This window comes from Suncus etruscus, chromosome 11 (genome assembly GCF_024139225.1).
Source record: "Suncus etruscus isolate mSunEtr1 chromosome 11, mSunEtr1.pri.cur, whole genome shotgun sequence".
Classification (NCBI taxonomy): Eukaryota; Metazoa; Chordata; class Mammalia; order Eulipotyphla; family Soricidae; genus Suncus; species Suncus etruscus.
Genome location: NC_064858.1, coordinates 108003773 through 108025503, shown reverse-complemented (window position 1 = coordinate 108025503; position 21731 = coordinate 108003773). Strand labels below are relative to the sequence as shown.

General features: G+C 36.3%; 1 protein-coding gene across 1 annotated transcript; it reads left to right on the top strand.

Moving 5' to 3' along the window:
• Window positions 1-402: 402 nt before the first annotated feature.
• On the top strand, window positions 403-1338 carry LOC126022344 (olfactory receptor 8S1-like). The gene has a single exon (XM_049783229.1). It carries the CDS (start codon window positions 403-405, stop codon window positions 1336-1338), a length of 936 nt encoding a protein of 311 aa, XP_049639186.1.
• Window positions 1339-21731: the final 20393 nt, after the last annotated feature.

Sequence of the window (21731 nt, the reverse complement as noted above, 5' to 3'; positions counted from 1 at the left end):
TTTAGATCAGAACAAGCTGGGAATCAAAAGATAAAGTGACTGATCACAAAAGTTCAGAACTTATAAGTTGAAGAGCAGACGACAAATATATGGAAGAAATCAGTGAGGGCAGTTTTACCTTATTATCAAATTTGCAAGGTAAAATAGTTTCAATAAAAATATGAAGGGAGAAACACACGCAACGACAGAGAAGGAGAAAGAGAGAGGGAAAGAAACAGAAATATATGCTCAAGAGAGAACGTAGGCTTTCCAGAAAAGAGGGAGCGGACAGGTATTTTAATACACAAGTAACATTAAGCTGTCAAAGATGAGATATGAAAGGATAATCACGTTGATAGGAGGCAATGGAAGCTTCAAACCATTTTCTTTTTCTTGTTTCAAAGGTAGGAAACATTTTTCGAAATGGCCTTGGAGAACCACACCACCATCACCGAGTTCATCCTGCTTGGGCTTTCTTCTAATCGCAATGTTCAGATTCTGCTCTTTGTCTTGTTCCTACTGATTTACATCCAGACACTTCTGGGAAACCTGCTAATGCTGGTGGTGATCAGCAGTGACCCCCATCTCCACACGCCCATGTACTTCTTCTTGAGCCACCTCTCTTTCCTGGACCTTTGTTTCTCTTCAGCCACAGTGCCCAAGTTGCTGGAGAACCTCCTGTCTGAGAAGAAGACCATTTCTGTCCAGGGATGCCTGGCTCAAGTCTTTTTTGTTTTTGATACCGGGGGAACCGAGGCCTCCTTGCTCTCGGTGATGGCCTATGACCGCTATGTTGCCATCTGCCACCCTCTGCTCTATGGTCAGAAGATGAGCAATAATCTCTGTAAGGGGTTAGCGTTGGGTGCCTGGAGCCTGGGCTTTTTCGATGCCCTCCTCAACATCCTTCTCGCTATGAGTTTGGATTTCTGTGAGGATCAGTCCATTCCACACTATAGCTGTGAGTTGCCATCTCTCTTCCCTCTTTCCTGTTCTGATATCTCTGTCAATTTTGCAGTAATGCTCTGTTCTGGCCTCTTTCATGGATTCGTTACTTGTTTCCTGATTGTTTTTTCATACAGTCTCATTATCTCCACCATACTCAATATCAGCTCCTCCTCAGGAAGAGGCAAGACGTTCTCGACCTGCTCCTCGCACCTCTCTGCAGTGCTGCTGTTTTATGGCTCGGCCTTCCTTCGCTATTTTATGCCTAGCTCAGGTTCCTCGTTGGAGATGATCACGTCTGTCCAGTACAGTGTGGTCACTCCTTTAGTGAATCCCCTCATCTATAGTTTGAAAAGCAAGGAGGTGAAAACAGCTATGAGAAGGACACTTAAGAAATACTACCAATATTTCAGGTAGCTGACAATGGTCATAGGATACTAATTCATTTTCTACAGGAAAATATTCTGCCAAATTGACCCCAAAATAATTTCCTACTTGCTACCTTGAATGTTGATTCTAGAACTGTATCTTTGAAACTCATAGAGCAACAATGATATTCAGGACCAATATAAAAGTCAACGAATATTTATTAAAAGTTAAAGTAATATTTCAGGCACTTTCTCTATACACTGTATTATCTACCGGTAGGCTAAGAACATGAGTTTTTTTTTCACTTCTGACTAATACAAATAAAATTTATATGAATATTTATATAGAATTTTTTGTAAATTCACATGATTGAGGATTTTATTTTAGGGTGGATCTTAAATAATTATCTGGTAAATCATTTTCAATTAAATTAAGTGTGTCTGGACAGTTCAATAATAATTAGGTTACTGATACGTTGCTTTTAGTCAAACAATACTAGGGGCCACTGGGCATGCTATTAATGCTCCAGAATTATACTTGGCAGTACTTGAGGTGGTGCAAGCAGTGCCAAGAACTAAATTAGTGTGCTGATACTTGAAAGAAACATTGTCCCCACCTCTGAGGAATCTTACAGTTCCATTTGTTAAGAATTCTTCATGGTAAATATCTGGAAGATGGATCACTATGGCATATAATGAGTGCAGTTTAACTTAATATAAAACAATTTCTGGATTACTTAAATCGACCTGTGATTTAAGTGTTAATAATGCCATTTGCCTTTGTGTTACAGTAAGTAAATCGAAGTAAATTTGTTTGTGCCTGAAGGAGGGCAGGCTCTGGTGGTGGGTAAAAGACTGAGGACACTGGAGAAGGGAAGGTCACACTGTTGCTAGGATTGATAGTTGACTATATTTAATGCCTGAAATTGCTGTGTTATGAATAACTTGGTAAGCCAAGGTGTTATGACAAAAATAAGAAAGAATATGACAGATTTGTGGCATTCTGCTCCCTATCCAATTCTAGTGAATCTAACTCCTGAAGCTTAGCATTGGTTTTCTTGGTAGAATGCAAATGCTACCAGAACTATGAGAAGAAAAGAGGACCAGATGTTGTACTAAAGTTGACAGAAGTTTATAGTGAATAAAGAACCGAGAAGTTGTCTGATCCAGCAGACTTGGAATTTGACGTTTTGTATCTGAAGATTCACAGGTTTTCTTATCAGCCAAAATTGACATTACAGGCTGGCCTCAGATTTTCAGTCTATAAGCCTCTGTATAAGTGCTAATCGTCTTGTTAGTGTGAGATCCTGGAGAGAAGCCTGACTGAGTCATAGTTATTTGGAATAATTAAGTCTTTACATGAAGACCTATGTGGACTAATCTATCTACTAATGTTATAAACGTGAATGGTAAGAGAGAAATGCAGTATAAAGGAATGGTGCAGTCTTAGAACAGTTGCTTCATAAGCTATGGTAAGGAATTCAAATCCTCAATGCTTCATACTTACTACATGTAATCTTTGGATCTTTACTTTTAAACTTGTAAATTCTTCTGTTTGCAGTCTCTGGCACAGCCATAAAATTTTTTACTTCAATGCAGGCAGGACTACATAAGCAACATAAAGAGGCTTGTGACTTCTGCAAGCAGCATAAATGAAAAAAAAGACACATGCGAAAGATATTGTATATTCTATGAATGAAACTCAATTAAGAGCAATTTTACAACCACAGTGCTTAAAGTATGTCTAGTGGGGAATACTGCAATTAAAAATGTACAATCACCCCACAAAGCATGCATGTATATACCTGGTTATTAATACAAAAACAATGAACAATACTGATGAAAATGAGGAAGACTTCGTGCAAAAATAAGTTTACTTTTCATTAAAAGACAGAATTTTCAAGATGTTATACCACATAGCCTTTCCTTCTCCAGCCAGCTCTGGTACAACTACCCCGCTCTAGTCTTGGACATTGGGGAACTGTCATTGCTCTTCCCTCTGTCCCCCTAGAAACCCGCTCAAACTGGGGGTTATCTCTAAATCAAAACAGGTGTGCCAAGTGTTCCCAGTAGTTGAATTGACATACAAAACCACATGGACTATTTTATTTCCCCCACTACATTAGCAATAAGGATCGGTGGGTAACTACATGTTTTAATGCCATCCCATAATACCTCCATGAAAGCCTTGGCATCTAAATGGGAGGAAGCCAACCAACACCATACTCTTTCACTTAAATACTATTTTGAGGTCATGAAAATAAAATAACATACCATAACCAATAGCTTTTTAATGTAAAATAAGGACTAAGATAATATTAATAATTAATATTGTAAAATGTAATGTAAATTATGTAATGCAAAAGTCTCAGCCTGAAATGTAAAGCTTTGCTGTCAACACTCACAATATTATAAGTGCAATGGAGAAACAAAGTCGTTCAGTTGCACTGGCAGACAGAGAGAAGTGCAGGCAAGACCTCAAGCTTGGCAAAAACCTCAAAATTTAAGGACTACAAGTCCACATACCATTCAATAGCAATGGAAATGAAGCAACATTGGAAGAGAAACTCAATCAGATCATGGAAGAAATGATGCAGAGCCCTAAAGAATGGATACAATGGAATAGAAGCAGTTCAAAAATACAATCATAGGAAGCCACAGAAATACAATCTTTTATGTGTAGAATCTTGCCAGAGACGCTGAGAGCAAAGCTTAACCACACTGCAATAATGAAATGGCAAAATAAAAGCGAGGTTAAAGAATGGAAGAGCACTCTGAATTATAGGAACATCGACAGAGAAAAAAAGGATAAAGAAAAATAGTGGGATAAATAATAGAGAACTTCCCAGTGTCTCAAGGGAGACTTCTGCACAGATTCGAGAGGCCTAAAGAGTATGAAATGAAATAGATAAAGATACAACATAGTCATCAGATAGTGAAACCAAAGAGACAGACCAGTTAAAATAACAAGCTATTTTAAATGCCGTGTACTCTTTATATTTTCTTTCCAGGAAAGACTTTTCAACTACCTGTCGTTTTAGGAAAGACAGGCAATCAGATAGGCATGATCAAAGTAGTTACATTGGAAATCTAAATTCTTGTGCATTTTCCCAGAGTTGTTTTATATGTATTTGTAAATAGACCTTACTTGTAAAAAATAAACTAAAACCTGAATTTCAGCCTTACCAGTGATGGCTTTTTTGAATCATTCCTATTCAGGAAGATCTGACAAGAAATGGAGTTAACTATAAGTGAGGAAAGCGAATGTTTCCATGGACAGAGTTAAAGAGTATCACAGCGGTTAAACAAAACTCTTCAAATGGAGTTATCATTAAATCCAAACCAATGTGAAAGTTAATTTTTTTTATTGGTCTCTGTCATCTAGTTGTAAATGGAGGTTCTAAATTGCTGCAAAGTTCCCTCTCTAAACACATTTATGCACCCCAATCTCTATTCTTGAGCAGTTCTAAAGACCCCAGAATTGGAGGGTGAAAACAAATGAAAAACAAAACAAGGATGGCAATGGTCTCTTTCTTGTACCGTATATTCGCATCAGGACAGAACTAAAATTATTTCTGCACTCACATCCCTTCACTAATTCATTGGTGCAATGAATACCTCAAACCACCTGAGGGCATCATAACATTCATTTAGATTTGATTATTTAGGTTTCCAAATCCTGTTCTTCTAAAGGAGTCATGGCCCCCTTCCCCACCAGTTTTGGGGTCACACCCGGCTGTGCTCAGGGCTTACTACTGGCTCTGAGCTCAGGGATCACTCCTGGTGGGCTCAGGGACCATTCATGGTGTTGAGGATCAAAACCCAGATTGGCCACATGCAAGTGGTGATTTTTTCAGGCCTAAATTAAGTAGTGGTTCATCCTAAAACCAAGAGCCCATGCTTTTAGTGTTGTATTTGTTCTGTGGTACAGTAACATCCATGTACAAACTATCTGTATATATTTGAACCCCTTGTGGAAGGACCATTGATAGAACTATATGATAGAAAATAATTTTAAATGAATAAAATAAAAAGAGTTACTTTTAATCAAACCAATATCTAGACAGTGAGAAATCTATCATATCCAATGAGAAAAGATAAAAAGCATGTTAAATGTGAAATATTACAAATTAGGAAAGGGCTAGCTATAGAGAACCAGGCCATTTTTAACCACTATTTAAATATAATAAATTTACAGTAAGTGGTTCATATTTATATATTTCATTTCATAGATGTTATTATGTACAAATGTTTAATATTAATTTATGCAAATATTTATTTATATACTTTATGTATGTAAATATACATATAAATAAAAATATCATAAATAATTCAAATAAACTAAATTAAATATAAATAAAATAAATATATCTTATTAATTGGGACAATTCAATTAATTTTAATTAAGGCATCTAAAGAAAAAGTGAAAACATACAAACTCTGAGTCCCAAATGATTTCCTAAGGCATCTGTCTTCATTTAACATGATGAGAATTGAGGAAATTTACTTGACATGAACTCAGAATTTCTCTCCAGGCCTGCAGCTTTATCTAATTTGTCAGTATGATAAATCATGTTATCTACCACTCAGCTACTCCCCTCCTAAAAGCAGGAGATAAGAGAATTAACAAAGGAAGTGAGCACAACAGACTATAGAAAAGATAAACTCTAAAGGTGCACCTGAAGATTAGCATAAGATGATGACATGAGGCTGAGGCTCATAAGCAGTTCCCTGAAATGAGGTGAGAGGAGCAAGCAGAGAGGCCTTGTTTCTGCAGTTGATGAAGCGAATTCTTAGGATGGTGCATAATACAGAATGCACTGATAATAGAAGATCAGAAAGGAAGAAGCAGAGCCATGAAACACTGAACTAGACCAGGGCAGTGATATTGGCAAAGACTTCAGAGCAGGACAAAGGGAAGTGGGAGTGAAGCTCACATCCATAATAGTCAATAATTTTGACATCATAGAAATTCAAGCTCAGTCTCAGAGGAATGCTTAATGTGTGATTCTAGAAACTGCAGCCACGCTGAGCCCCAAACAAACTGGGGACACACAGCACATAACTCACGGTCCTTAAGGAGTTCTGTGACAGATAGCAGTCATGGATCATTGCTGACTTAATTGTATTGCTTTTCCTCCAGTGTCAAACACAATGTACACTTGAGGCAAGAAGTTCTCCACTGAGTTGGTTTTCTCTGAACTAAATTCTCTTGCAGCTTGGACAGAATTGTTTTTCTATTGAATTGTCCTCTACTAGCAGCCACTGTAGCCATAGAGAGTGATGGGATGACATATCAAGCAGTACACAGGTTGTTAGTGAAAGTGGGAATCCACCCTAATAACCCAAAGCATCAATAGATTCTTTATCATTGTTAAGAATAAAACATCCCAAGGAAATAAGTACAAAGAGTAGCATGTGGATGCAGGGATCAATAGAAAGGACAAGGTTGTGGAAATCGAAATGGTTCTGCAGTTTCTAAACAAATATATATTTGAAGATGGTTTCTAGAAATAAAAATAGACATAAGCCTAAAATTTTATTGAGTGTATTCAATTCCCAGAGAGAAAGACTTATTAACATTTCTTTTACATTTGATTTGTCCTTATTGAATCACATATTCTGATCGTGAAATATGATTTTAATTATGTGAAGTCTTCTCAGTTCATTATACTCTACTTACTATATCTCAAAGGTTGCTTAAGAAAGTCAAAAAATTGTCCAGAATTGAACCAAGATGAGTTAAGTCTATTTTCTCTACCTATGGGGGATATACTATTCCTTACTGTATCTTTTTTTAAATATAATAATGCATTTTATTTTTCTTAAAACTCATAGATAAGGAGACTACTCTGTGTTTCTCCCTCCCTCTGATTTATTTCACTCAGCATAATAGTTTCTATATCCATCCATGGATAGGAAAATTTCATGACTTCATCTCTCCTGATGACTGCATAATATTCCATTGTGTATATGTACCACAGTTTCTTTAGCCATTCATCTGTTGAAGGTCATAATATCTTTTTTTATATATTTTATTTAAACACCTTGATTACATACATGATTGTGTTTGGGTTTCAGTCATGTAAAGAACACCACCCATCACCAGTGCAACATTCCCATCATCAATGTCCCAAAACTTCCTCCTCCCCACCCGACCCCCACCTGTACTCTAAACAGGCTTTCCATTTCCCTCATACATTCTCATCATTAGGACAGTTCAAAGTGTAGTTATTTCTCTAACTAAACTCATCACTCTTTGTGGTGAGCTTCCTGAGGTGAGCTGTAACTTTCAGCTCTTTTCTCTTTTGTGTCTGAAAGTTATTATTGCAAGAATGTCTTTCATTTTTCTTAAAACCCATAAATGAGTGAGACCATTCTGCATTTTTCTCTCTCTCTCTCTCTGACTTATTTCACTCAGCATAATAGATTCCGTGTACTGTATCTTAATGGGCTTCATATTATTTCCAGGGTGAGTATTCTAAAACTTGAGCTTTGGGTTGAGCTTAAATTGAACTTCAATAACTTAATTTTGTAATTTCCTTCAATAATAATTGCTTAGTAAATATTTGTCACTGTTAATTTTTATAATTGACATTGGCATTTTTCTTGATAATTTTTAAATATAAGCATATCTTTTTTGCAAGTATGGTTTATTTTTAGCCAAATCTAATTTATTTTTTACTTTATGCTCAAGATCACTCTTAATTATTCTTTTCCAGAATTCAGCATAATATTGACTAATCAGAAACTATTATGATGCTTTCAAATTAATATTAGAAACTCTTAAACTCCAAGTAAAATTTGAGGCATATTATTTTAAATATAAAAAGGCTATTTGAATATATGTAATTCTTTTTTTTTTTTTTTTTTTTTTGGTTTTTGGGCCACACCCGGTGACGCTCAGGGGTTACTCCTGGCTATGCGCTCAGAAGTCGCTCCTGGCTTGGGGGACCATATGGGACGCCGGGGGATCGAACCGCGGTCCGTCCTAGGCTAGCGCAGGCAAGGCAGGCACCTTACCTCTAGCACCACCGCCCGGCCCCCATCATTGTAATTCTTAAGAATTCTTTTCTTAACAGTTTGATTGAGTTCATCAGTGCATTCTGTTCCCTGTAAACATTATAAGAATAACTACTTAGCTCTGAAAGTTAGTATTAGTATAATGTGTAGGACGCTCACTTTTTTCATCTTATGATACTGCTGGGAATAGAACCTGAGTCTGCCTTATTTGAGAAAAGTGCCGTACCCACTGTATTCTCTCTCTCTCCTATCTCTCTCTCTCCCCTTTCTCTCTCTTTCTCTTTCTCTTTTCTCTCTCTCTCCCCTTATCCCCATATCTTTGTTTTGCTAGGGTACTATTGATGCAAAAAATGTAAGCTGTATAAAGAGTACAAGTTATATAAAAGAGTACAAGGTGTATAGCTAACATTTCTGGGAAAGGCCCCAGGTTCATAAAGTTGACATCAATTTACTACTAAGATAAACACAATGAAAAGAGAAAGAAAGGTGTTTGTTGTATATGACGTTGTAAGTTTGTTTTAGCTGCAGAAGATTCAATAGTAAATTACACCTTTGTACCTACCAGATCCTGACACCAGAAGTTTTCCTGCTTTAGAAAAGTTGTTGGAGATTCCTAAAAACAAAAACAAAACCCTAGAAATTGAGTTCTCATATGATCCGTTTATAGCACATATCCTAGGAACAGAAAAATACAATACAAAAATACCTTCTTCACACCTATATTCATTGCAGCACTATTTAAAATAGCCAGACTCTGGAAACAACCAAGATGTCCTTCAACACATGAATGGCTAAAGAAACTGTGGTACATATACAAATGGAATATTATGCAGCCATCAGGAGAGATGAAGTCATGAAATTTTCCTATACATGGATGTAAATGGAATCTATTATGCTGAGTGAAATAAATCAGAGGGGGAGAGACACACAGAATAGTATCATTCATCTGTGGAATATTTTTAATTTTTAGTCACACCCTTTGATGCTCAGGGGTTACTCCTGGCTGTGCACTCAGAAATTGCTCCTGGCTCAGGGGACCATATGGAATGCTGGGAGATCAAACAGAGGTCCATCCTAGAAGGCCACTTGCAAGGCAAATGCCCTACTGCTGTGCTATTGCTCCAGTCCTCATATGTGGGATAAAAATAAAAGACAGTAGTTAATAATACTCAGAGACAATAGAGATGAGGGCTGGAAGGACTGGCTCATGATATGAATGAAGCTCACCACAAAGATTGGTGGGTGCAATTAGAGAAATAATTACACTAACAACTATCATGGCAATGGTAGTGAGTGAAATAGAATGCCTGTATCAAAGATAGGCGGGGGAGGGTGAGGTGGGGATGGTGAAAATTGGTATTAAGAAGGTTGCCCTAGTGAAGGGGGGTTCTTTTTTTATAACTGAAACCCAATTGCAAACATATTTGTAACCATGGTGCTTAAAGATATTATTTAAAAAATCCCCTTGTACTGCTATGTTCAGCACAACACCATTTACAATACTCAAAATCTGGAAACAACCTGAAGTGATAGCATGTGGCCAACTGTGTTTGATCCCTGGAATCCCATATGGTTCCCTGAGCCTTCCAGGAGTGATGAATGCAGAGTCAGAAGTAACTGCTAAGCACCACCTGGTGTGCCCCCCCCCCCAGAAGACTATTATAAAAGAAAAATGCTAGGTAGAGCTTTGAAACTCAAAACATAAAATCACCTACTCTTTTAAGCCAGTTACAATTATAATTTATAGACAAACTAAAATAACAATTTAAATAAGATTATGCAGAAAAGGAATCTTTGTAAACTATTGTTAGGGATGTAAAGTGGTTCATGAAAAATGATAGAGAAATTCCTTTAAGACATAAATCTCTTATGCGCGCAGACTGTTTCTCAGACTCAATAAGACCATGGTGTGGGATGAAAATGTGCCTGGATCTCATCCTTCCAAGACTATCTCCAAAAGACCTAATGGGGATGCCTATATTTTCTTTGTATGTCTAATTACTTAATAGTTGTACCTTTTAGTGTGTTTATTTCCAAATGTAACGGTAGACTCCCCTTTTTTCCCCTTTGTTTTAGTACTGCTTGGTATGAAACTCTAATAGAAAAATCTTGCTTGGGATAAAAGCTCAGGTCAAAACCAGAGCACAGATATTTAATAGCCTGTCAGCCTTAACCCCAATTGCACCAACAATATAATATGTCATTGTAACTTTTGCATAGGCACACTAAAATGAGGAAATCTTATGTATAGAAACAAGCTCTTATCTATGAGGGATAAGAACCCATAAATTTTATAATACGGCGGTGCCTCCCACATCCTGAACATTTGTCATGGGGCCTTGACTTAGACCATGATGTCCATGTGACCGGACATCAACTGTTCAACCCCGAACCCCAGATTCCAACCTTAGAACTGACAAGGTTCCCTGAAACAGCACCAGGAATCACACTCCTCCCAGGGCGTCCCTAGTACTCCTAACACAGCTCTGACACCAACTTGAGCCAGTCTGGGTTTATACAACATCCAGATGACGAGGAAACAGCAACAACTTGATCTAAGGGCAGGTTGCCCTACCTCATCACTTAAAGGTGAGATAAAATCAGAAGACACTCCATTTTTTAATATGTGCAAAAAACAAGATCACTAATTACAGAAGACTGACTTTGACAACCTCAGCTAGACGGAACTTCTAGAACCATAAAGAACGATTCTCTCCTAGGCTTCGTCCTAGGATCTGAAAAACAAGATTTCTAATTACAGAAGACTGACCTTGACAACCACAACTAAGCAGAACTTTTCCTGGTACCATATAAAGACCTGGGGGTTCGACAAGGAACATGTCTGGAGCCTGTTGTTGATCCCATAAGAGTTTGCTTCAAGGTTGGAGAAACCCTGTATCTCGGAGGCCAAAGGAATTTCCTTTTTTTCTAATTTCCCCAACACTAACTGTGCCTATACAAAACAAAACAAAACAACCTTGTCACACCACCCCTTCCTTTTTATTTTTTTGTTGATTTTTTGAGGGGTATTTTGTTGGTTTTTGTTGTTGCTACTGTTCTTGTTTTAATTTTTTTTCTTTTTCTTTCTTTCTTAATTCTTTCTTTTTTAAATATACATTTATAACTTCTAACTCCCCGCTTTCTCTTTAACAGAATCAAAGAACATGAATCATCTTGTTCTGCCTCATACATTGAGGAAAAAGTGAATAGTACTAGTAGCAAGCAGTCTTACCAACATTGAGTGGAAATAAAAAATGATCAGACCTAAACACCCAACCCAAAGCCAATGACCATAGAATCAAGAGACCCAAACATAACAAGCTATACACAAAAGGGACCTGTTATACTAGCAGTCCAGTCCCGGGGGCGAAGGGTGGAGGTATGGGATGCATGTTTGGAACAGGGACAGAGTAGCTCAATACTGTTGGTGGGAATTGTCCTAATTCACTGTCACTATGAACCTTCAATATAACTGGAAAAGACTTGTAACTCACAGTGGTTTCAATAAAAATTATAAAAAGTAATTAAAATTAAAGTGCCATAATCTACCAGTTACATTCTGGGTAGATATGCAAAATGAATTCTGTCCTGGCCTGTAGGACAGGTTATTCGTGGGTGCAGAGGGGGTCCAGCCTGAAAGAGAATGGGGGAAAGAAGGGACACCAAGCAGATGGAGACTTGTCAAGGTTCCCTTTATTGATCAGCAAAAGGTTCCTTTTAGAGCACATTTTCACAGGGGTGGAGCGAAGGCAGAATAGAACAGCCTGCGTTACAAGCGATCTTTACAGGAAGCATCTTGTGGGAAATCTTTACATGCTGTCTCTATATCAGAAACACAAGAACTGCTTCACTCCAAACTAGTGAAGCTTCAAGGATGTCACAAGCTTCCTGGAATGTGTGACTGATAGGACACTGTGGTATTTCTTTGAGCTTTGGGCTTAGTTAATAGCTAATGCCTTAGGTTACATATTCAGGCCACACAGACTAGCTTGTGCTACTGAATTCCATATTAGGGTTTGGTCTCTGGCATGTACCCCTCTGGATGTAAAAGAAAAGGTGGGTGGAGAGCATGTCTTAGGCTACCCAATGGACACCCAGGGTCAGCACTCAAAACAAAGAAATACTTTAGTTTTGCCCAATCATCAATTATATGCAGGAGTGTGACTCTGACTCCTAGCACCAAGCTATTCCCATCTTTGGCAGCTCCACAGCTGAGACCACAAGGATGGTCTGATTGGCTTTTCAAGCTGCAGGGCATCCTGTGGAAGTGGTCCTTCAGGGCCTATAAGCCCAACAGAAGTGGGGGTCAATAAAGTCATCATCCAAAGGTTCTGACACCTCCAGACATTGGTAATGGACAGCTATTGTCTTTTTGGTGGCAGAGTCAACCGGAGTTTTAACAAAATCTGTTAATTTACGAAATGCCCAAGGGCCAAAACAAATAAGCAACAGAAATCCTATAAATAGTCCCAGCAAGCTAGGGAGTAAGGTTGAGAGCCAGGGGGACTTTGAAAACCAATTCTGATACCAGGATTCACTTTCCTCTCTCTGTTTTTGCCTTTCTTTCAGGTTATGTTCCACTTTTTTTGATACTATCTTTAACAAGTCCTAACTTATCTTTAAAGAAGGAACAATCTTCCTTAGGGGCTGTACATAATTCCCCTTTTCAGAAAGACAAAGTCTAATTCCATCTTATTCTGGAGGACTACCTCCACAAGGGAGGCCATTGTTTGTTTTTATAAGATATATTAAACCTCTTTGTAATTTCTGAACATCTCTATCTACAGAAAATGCAAGCAGATGACTTTGTGAAGTGATTAAAGAAGTAATATCGTTCCCACTCCAGCAAACTCAAACCCAAAACAATAGCAAGGTAATAGTAGTAATAGGTTCATGCTAATGTCTAAACATAGGAATCTTCTTATCCCAAAGCAAATCATCAACAGGTCTAATGGTTAATATAGGCATTAACAAAACTAAAACACAATAATCATGATAAGAAGAAACATTTCAGTAACAGTATGAGGAGAAAGTCCAGTGGAATTCAAGCAAATTATGTGAAAGTTGGGGCTTGCACATATTGTGCAAGACTAGTAACAGCAAAAAATTGAGTATAGATTTTTTATTATATTTTATTTAAACACCTTGATTACATACATGATTGTGTTTCGGTTTTAGTCATGTAAAGAACACCACCCATCACCATCACCAGTACAACATTCCCATCACCAATGTCTCAAATCTCCCTCCTCCCCACCCAACCCCCGCCTGTACTCTAGACAGGCTTTCAAATTTCCTCATACATTCTCATTATTAGGATAGTTCAAAATATAGTTATTTCCCTAACTAAACTCATCCCTATTTGTGATGAGCTTCATGAGGTGAGCTGGAACTTCCAGCTCTTTTCTCTTTTGTGTCTGAAAATTATTATTGCAAGAATGTCTTTCATTTTTCTTAAAATCTATAGATGATTGAGACCATTCTGAGTCTTTCTCTCTCTCTCTCTGACTTACTTCACTCAGCATAATAGATTCCATGTACATCCATGTATAGAAAATTTCATGACTTTATCTCTCCTGACAGCTGCATAATATTCCATTGTGTATATGTACTACAGTTTCTTTAGCCATTCGTCTGTTAAAGGGCATCTTGGTTGTTTCAGAGTCATGCTATGGTAAATAGTGCTGCAATGAATATAGGTGTAAGGGATTTTTGTATTGTATTTTTGTGTTTCTAGGGTATATTCCTAGGAGTGGTATAGTTGGATCTTATGGGAGCTCGATTTCCAGTTTTTGGAGGAATATCCATATTGCTTTCCATAAATGTTGAACTAGATGGCATTCCCACCAGCAGTGGATAAGAGTTCATGTCTAACCAAATCCCCACCAACATTGATTGTTCTCATTCTTTGTGATGTGTGCCAATCTCTGTGGTGTGAGGTGGTACCTCATAGTTGTTTTGATTTGCATCTCCCTGATGATTAGTGATGTGGAGCATTTTTTCATGTGTCTTTTGGCCATTTGTATTTCTTCTTTGTCAAAGTGTCTGTCCATTTCTTCTCCCCATTTTTGATGGGATTAGATGATTTTTCTTTTAAAATTCTGTCAGTGCCTTGTATATTTTGAAGATTAGCCCCTTATCTGATGGGTATTGGGTGAACAGATTCTCCCACTATTTCCTTTGAGGTGTAGAAGCTTCTCAGCTTAATATATTCCCATCTGTTAATCTCTGCTTTCACTTGCTTGGAGAGTGCAGTTTTCTCCTTGCAGATGCCTGTAGTCTCAATGTCCTGGATGTTTTGCCTACGTGTTGGTCTATATAACTTATGGTTTTGGGTCTGATATCGAGGTCTTTAATCCATTAGGATTTTAACTTCATACATGATGTTAACTGGGGGTCTAAGTTCAATTTTTTTGCAAGTGGCTAACCAGTTGTGCCAACACCACTTGTTGAAGAGGCTTTCTTTGCTCCATTTAGGATTTCTTGCTCCTTTATCAAAAATTAGATGATTGTATGTCTGGGGAACATTCTCTGAGTATTCAAATCTATTCCACTGATCTGAGGGCCTGTCCTTATTCCAATACCATGCTGTTTTGATAACTATTACTGTGTAGTAAAGTTTAAAGTTAGGGAAAGTAATTCCTCCCATATTCTTTTTTCCAATGATTTCTTTAGCTATTCTAGGGTGTTTATTATTCCAAATCAATTTCAAAAGTGCCTGATCCACTTTTTTGAAGAATGTCATGGGTATCTTTAGAGGGATCGCATTAAATCTGTACAATGCTTTGGGGAGTACTGCCATTTTGATGAAGTTAATCCTGCCAATCCATGAGCAGGGTATGTGTTTCCATTTCCACGTGTCCTCTTATTTCTTGGAGCAGAGATTTATAGTTTTCTTTGTATAGGTCCTTCATATTTTTAGTAAAGTTGATTTCAAGATATTTGAGTTTGTGTGGCACTATTGTGAATGGGGTGGTTTTCTTGATGTCCATTTCTTCCTTATTACCATTGGTGTATAGAAAGGCCATTGATTTTTGTGTGCTAATTTTGTAGCCTGCCACCTTGCAATATGAGTCTATTGTTTCTAGAAGCTTTTTGGTAGAGTCTTTAGGGTTTTCTAAGTAGAGTATCATGTCATCTGCAAACAGTGAGAGCTTGACTTCTTTTTTTTCTATCTGGATTCCCTTGATATCTTTTTCTTGTCTAATCGCTATAGCGAATACTTCCTGTGCTATGTTGAATCGGAGTGGTGAGAGAGGACAGCCTTGTCTTGTGCCAGAATTTAGAGGGAAGGCTTTTAGTTTTTCTTCATTGAGGATAATATTTGCCACTGGCTTGTGGTAGATGGTCTTAACTATATTGAGAAAGGTTCCTTCCATTCCCATCTTGCTGAGAGTTTTGTTCAAGAATGGGTGTTGGACCTTATCAAATGCTTTCTCTGCATCTACTGATATGATCGTGTGATTTTTATTTTTCTTGTTGTTGATGTTGTGTATTATGTTGATAGATTTATGGATGTTAAACCATCCTTGCATTCCTGAGATGAAACCTACTTGATCGTAGTGGATGATCTACATAATGAGGCATTGAATCCTATTTGCCAGTATTTTGTTGAGGATCTTTGCATCTGCATTCATCAGTCATATTGGTCTGTAATTTTCTTTTTTGGTAGCATCTCTGTCTGGTTTAGTTATCAAGGTGATGTTGGCTTCATAGAAGGTATCTGGAAGTGTTCCCATTTTTTCCATTTCATGAAAGAGTCTTGCCAGGATTGGTAGTAGTTCCTCTTGGAAAGTTTGAAAGGATTCATTAGTGAATTCATCTGGGCCTGGGCTTTTGTTTTTGGGCAGATATTTGATTACCATTTTAATTTCATCAACAGTGATGGGGGTGTTTAGATATACTACATCCTCTTCATTCAACTGTGGAACACTATAAGAGTCCAAGAATTTATCCTTTTCTTCCAGGTTCTCATTTATAGTGGCATAGAGTTTCTCAAAGTAGTTTTCTGATTACCCGTTGAATCTCTGCCATATCAGTAGTGATCTCTCCTTTTTCATTCCTAATACGAGTTATCAAGTATCTCACCATCTCTTTTTTTTGTTAGTTTTGCCAGTGGTCTATCAATCCTGTTTATTTTTTCAAAGAACCAACTTCTGCTTTCATTGATCTTTCGGATTGTTTTTTGGGTTTCCACTTCGTTGATTTCTGCTCTCATCTTTGTTATTTCCTTCTGTCTCTCTATTTTTGGGTCCTTTTGATTAGCACTTTCTAATTATATGAGCTGAATCATTAAGCTAATTCAGGTAGGCCCCTTCTTCCTTCCTGATGTGTGCTTGCAAAGGTGTAAATTTTCCTCTCAGTACTGCTTTTACTGTGTCCCATAAGTTCTGATAGTTTGTGTCTTTATTATCATTTGTTTCCAGGAAAGTTTTGATTTCCTCTTTGATTTCATTTTGGACCCACTGATTATTCAGTATGAGGCTGTTTAACTTCCAGGTATTAAAGTTTTTTTTCTGTATCCCTTTGAAATTCATATATAATTTAAGAGCCTGTAGTCAGTGAAGGAGGCCTGCAAAATTTCTATCTTCTTGATATTATGGAGGTATATTTTATCTGCCAGCATGTAGTCTATCCTGGAGAATGTCCCATGTACATTGGAGAAGAATGTGTATCCAGGTTTCTGGGGATGGAGTGTCCTATATATATCCACTAGGCCTCTTTCTTTCATTTCTCTCCTCAGGTCTAGTATATTCTTGTTGGGTTTCAGTCTGGTTGACCTATCCAGTGTTGACAAAGCCGTGTTGAGGTCCCCCACAATTATTGTATTGTTATTGATATTATTTTTCAGATTTGTCAACAATTGTATTAAATATTTTGCTGGCCTCTCATTCGGTGCATATATGTTTAGGATAGTTATTTCTTCCTGCTGTACATATCCCTTGATTAATACAAAATGTCCATCTTTGTCCCTTACAACTCTCCTGAGTATAAAGTTTGCATCATCTGATATTATTATGGCCACTCCAGCCTTTTTATGGGTGTTGTTTGCTCAGATAATTTTCCTCCAGTTTTTTATTTTGAGTCTGTTTGTTCTGACTATTCAGGTGCATTTCTTGTAGGCAGCAGAAGGTAGGATTGAGTTTTTTGATCCATTTAGCCACTCTATGTCTCTTACCTGGTGCATTTAGTCCATTGACTTTGAGAGAAAGAATTGTCCTGGGATTTACTGCCATCTTTATATCAAAATTTGGTGTGTCATTTGGTCAGTCTTGTCTTAAATTATGTCTTTCAGTTTTTCTCTCTTTTTTTTTTTTTTTTTTTGGTTTTTGGACCACACCCGGTAAAGCTCAGGGGTTACTCCTGGCTATGTGCTCAGAAGTTGCTCCTGGCTTGGGGGACCATATGGGACACCGGGGGATCGAACCGCCGTTCGTCCAAGGCTAGCGCAGGCAAGGCAGGCACCGCCCGGCCCCCAGTTTTTCTCTTAAGACTGGTTTTGAGTCTGTAAAATTTCTGAGCTGTTGTTTGTCTGTGAAACCATGTATTCTTCTTTCAAACCTGAAAGTGAGTTTTGCTGGGTATGGTATTCTTGTCAAAGCATTTATGTCATTGAGTTTTGTCACTATGTCCCACCACTGTTCTCTGACTTGATTGTTTCTTGTTTCCATTAATTAGAAAGAGGACCTAAATTGTGGAAAATATGTGTGAACTTTGAATATATTACTATTCATAATATTAATCAAAGACAAATACTGTTCATTATCACTTATAGTCAGAACCTAGAAAATACCTAAAGGCAGAGAGCAGAATAGTGGTTGTAGGACTAGAATTTGGGCAAGAAATAGATACTATTTAAAAGTAAAATCTTGATATTAATATGTAAGTACTAAGATCAATTCACATAGTATGATTGGCCCATAAATACTGTATTACAAACATCCAACTTGCTAAATTACTATATCGTAGCAATGTATTCAATGAGAAAGAAATATTAGGTAGAATAAAAAGTGTTAGCTAGTACCATAACATCATTTATATTGCAAAGTATTAAATAAATATGCATATATGATCAATATATAAATATTTATATATCAACATATTTTTGTTCTTTGTTTTTGTTTTTTTTGTTGTTTCATTTTTGGTTTTTGGGTCACACCAGGCAGCACTCAGGGGTTACTCCTGGCTCTATGCTCAGTAATTGCTCCTGGGGACCATTGGGATACCGGGATTTGAACCACTGACCTTCTACAAGCAAGGCAAATGCTTCATCGCCATGCTATCTCTCCAGCCCCATATATAAATATATTTAGTTGATAGTTTGCAATATAATTGATGTTATGGTACTATCATATGCAATAAATTAATAATAACAATATATTGTAATAATATATAAATATTATAATAATAAATAATAAATAATAAATCATTATGTTATGGTACAAATAAATATGCATATATGATTATCTATATGAATACATTAATATTAATAATGTCAATAACATATGCATATTTATTTGATATTATATATACCATGTCAATTGCATCACTTTTGGAAATTTTTAGGTTTACACTCACTGATCCTCCAAAACTACTCTCATTTCTGCATTGGGGGATCACACCATAGTGGTGCTTGGAAAAATATGCAAGGATGCAATTCAAGACTTCCTCTTTCGAAATATTTACTCAGTTCATTGAGCTATTTTCTCAACTTCAATTAAATCACACCTTTTAAAGTAAAAATGTTTCAAAACAAAACTTTAATATAAATTGACTACACTTTTATTATAATTTAACAACTCATTCACAGAAATGAGAGAGCTTATAGAAGGTGAAACCTACATAACCATTAATAACGTTGCTCTTTTTGAGTGATATTATAGATATATTGACTAAAGTTGGATACATATTTCTAATTTTAATATAATCAGTTATCAAATTTTTCAACAATGTGAGATCTAAGTTGAGTTTTATCTTACTTCTTACTAATTCTATACTTTGCTTATTTCAAATTCCAAAATATTTCAGGATTTGCAATTAGAACTTCAACTCTAAAGTTCTAGAATATCAACCTGTGACATTCCCCAAGGATGTTCATAGACTTAACTTTTATTTAATGAATTTAAACCTGGTTTTCAGACTGTGACTTCAGGGAATACAGTTTCCCTACATTGCTTAGTTTCGTCAGCCTCTTTACTTCCTGCCAACTAGATTATATCTGAAAAGCATTTATTTCACTGATATTTTTTGCCTAGCACATAAATTTACAAAGAGAGTTGAATGAAGAGAAATCTCTTTGATTCTGTCTGGGATTATATAACAGACGTCCTTTTGAGTAAGTCCTTTCTTCTGAATTTGAATGCTTCCTATTTCATTTAGTAAAAGCATAAGGATCAAGGTTGACAGCAAAAGATAAGTGTTCCTGGGCTTCTCATCTGAGATAGTTTTATTTTTTTTAAACTTATAAGTAAGGATACTTAACAGTTTTAATTTATCAAATTAAAGAAATATTTAGAAATATATATTTTATAGAAATATTTCTATAAAAATATTGACTCATCTGTGCAGAGTAAAGGCCTGTATAGCATAAGATGAAAGAAGACATCATACTATAGTAAGATTATAATCAAAAGATGGTTTTTGTGTTAGTAAAAGTCAAATAATTATATTTATCTAAAGATTTTGCTTATTCATCTGGAGGTTTACAATTTCTATATTTTGTCTCTTAGATTCTTTAGTTCTTCACTGTCTCCTATACAAGTTCTTCATTGTCTATTTCCTGTGTTATAAAATTATTTTCAATCTCTAAAATACTTTATTATTCTTCCTTTCCTGGGAGTATTTGGTCCTCAGTTTTATAAAAATTTAGAAAAATAATTCATTCTGTGCCTTTTAGTAATTTATGCACAATTGTTATGGAAGTATTCAAATTAAATCAATGTCTTCATTGGTCTGAGGAGCTGAAAGAGTCCACTTTTATGATCTGGAAAGGAGTGGAGAAAAGCACAACAGAGTCAATTGTTCTTTAATGATTCCATATCTTTCTCCTCCATCTCTTAGATACCAAATGCATGTGATAAAAATGGCCTATTAGGGCCTGAGCAATAATACAGCAGGTATGGTCATCCCATGTTGTCCCCGAGCTTGTCAAGAGTAATTTCTGAGCTTAGAGCCAGAAGTAATCCCTGATCGCCCAAGAACAAAAACAAAAAATAGTTTCCGTTATAGTCATCCCAGGTGGTCCTCCGAGCTTGTCAAGAGTAATTTTTGAGCTTAGAGCCAGAAATAATCCCTGAGCACCCAAAACCAAAACCAAAAAAGTTTCTTTTTTTGCTAGTATTAACAGCTGATGAATTCTGGTTATCTACAGTATTAGTAGCTAAATAATAAGAAGAAATTTAAGAATATTTTGAAGTATGCCATTTTTTCCCTCTGTACTTAACAACCACATGTCTAGCCAATAAATTTACTCTTCTAAGTTCCCAGTATCCCAACCGTGTTTATCTAGACCATTTCTATCTTCCCGCATTAAAACTATCTCTCATTCTATCCTCATAAATTCAATTTACAGCTCTTTATATAACTATTAATTAGGGCCTCCATCATAGTAGTTAATTGTACAAGCTATTAATTAGCACCTGGTATTTTTCCTTTTTAATATTGAATATCAAATTCAACTTTTATCCCCAAATCTCCATATTTTCTGGTTTTATTTTCTAGCAAAATGTTGAAGAGAAATGGGATAAAGTCATATCTATCACAATAAACAGAAGAAACTGGAATAAAATGAGATTAAATGAGATATATGATTAAAATCAAATCAAAAATTAAAATTTTTGAGAATTTTCAAGTAATTTAATTCCCTAAATTTACTTTTTTTACTTTGGAACTGAAAAAAGGTACAAAAATTGTTGATTTAATTCATATTTTACAAACACTAAAAAGGTTAAAAATGATGTTTCCATTAGTTCCCCATCTTCACTGTATTATCTGGATTAATTTAGGATACATACAGGGCTACAAACTACTCATCAAGTAGTTTGACTGAGGCATCTGGCTAAAGCTGGAAAACGGGAACTTGTCCAAATAAAAGAAATAGGATCACAAAGGAAAGTTATGGAAAGCAGGTCATTGGCTAGACCAGCAAGGAAGACAATCTGTCATGATGTGTTGTTCTTTTGGAAAGAAAAATTTGCATCTCTGGTAAATTTTCTTACATGAAAATTCGGAAATTAACAGTTAATTTAATTTAATTTTAATTTACAATTGCCACCCCAACAAAAAGAAACTTATAAAGGGATAAATTCAAATCGATACTAAGTCTTAAGCAGTATAGGATTAGCTTGAGTGCTATAAAAATATGAATGATAAAAGGAGCAAATAAGTATATTTAAAGAATAGTTCAGTAAAGATTAAATA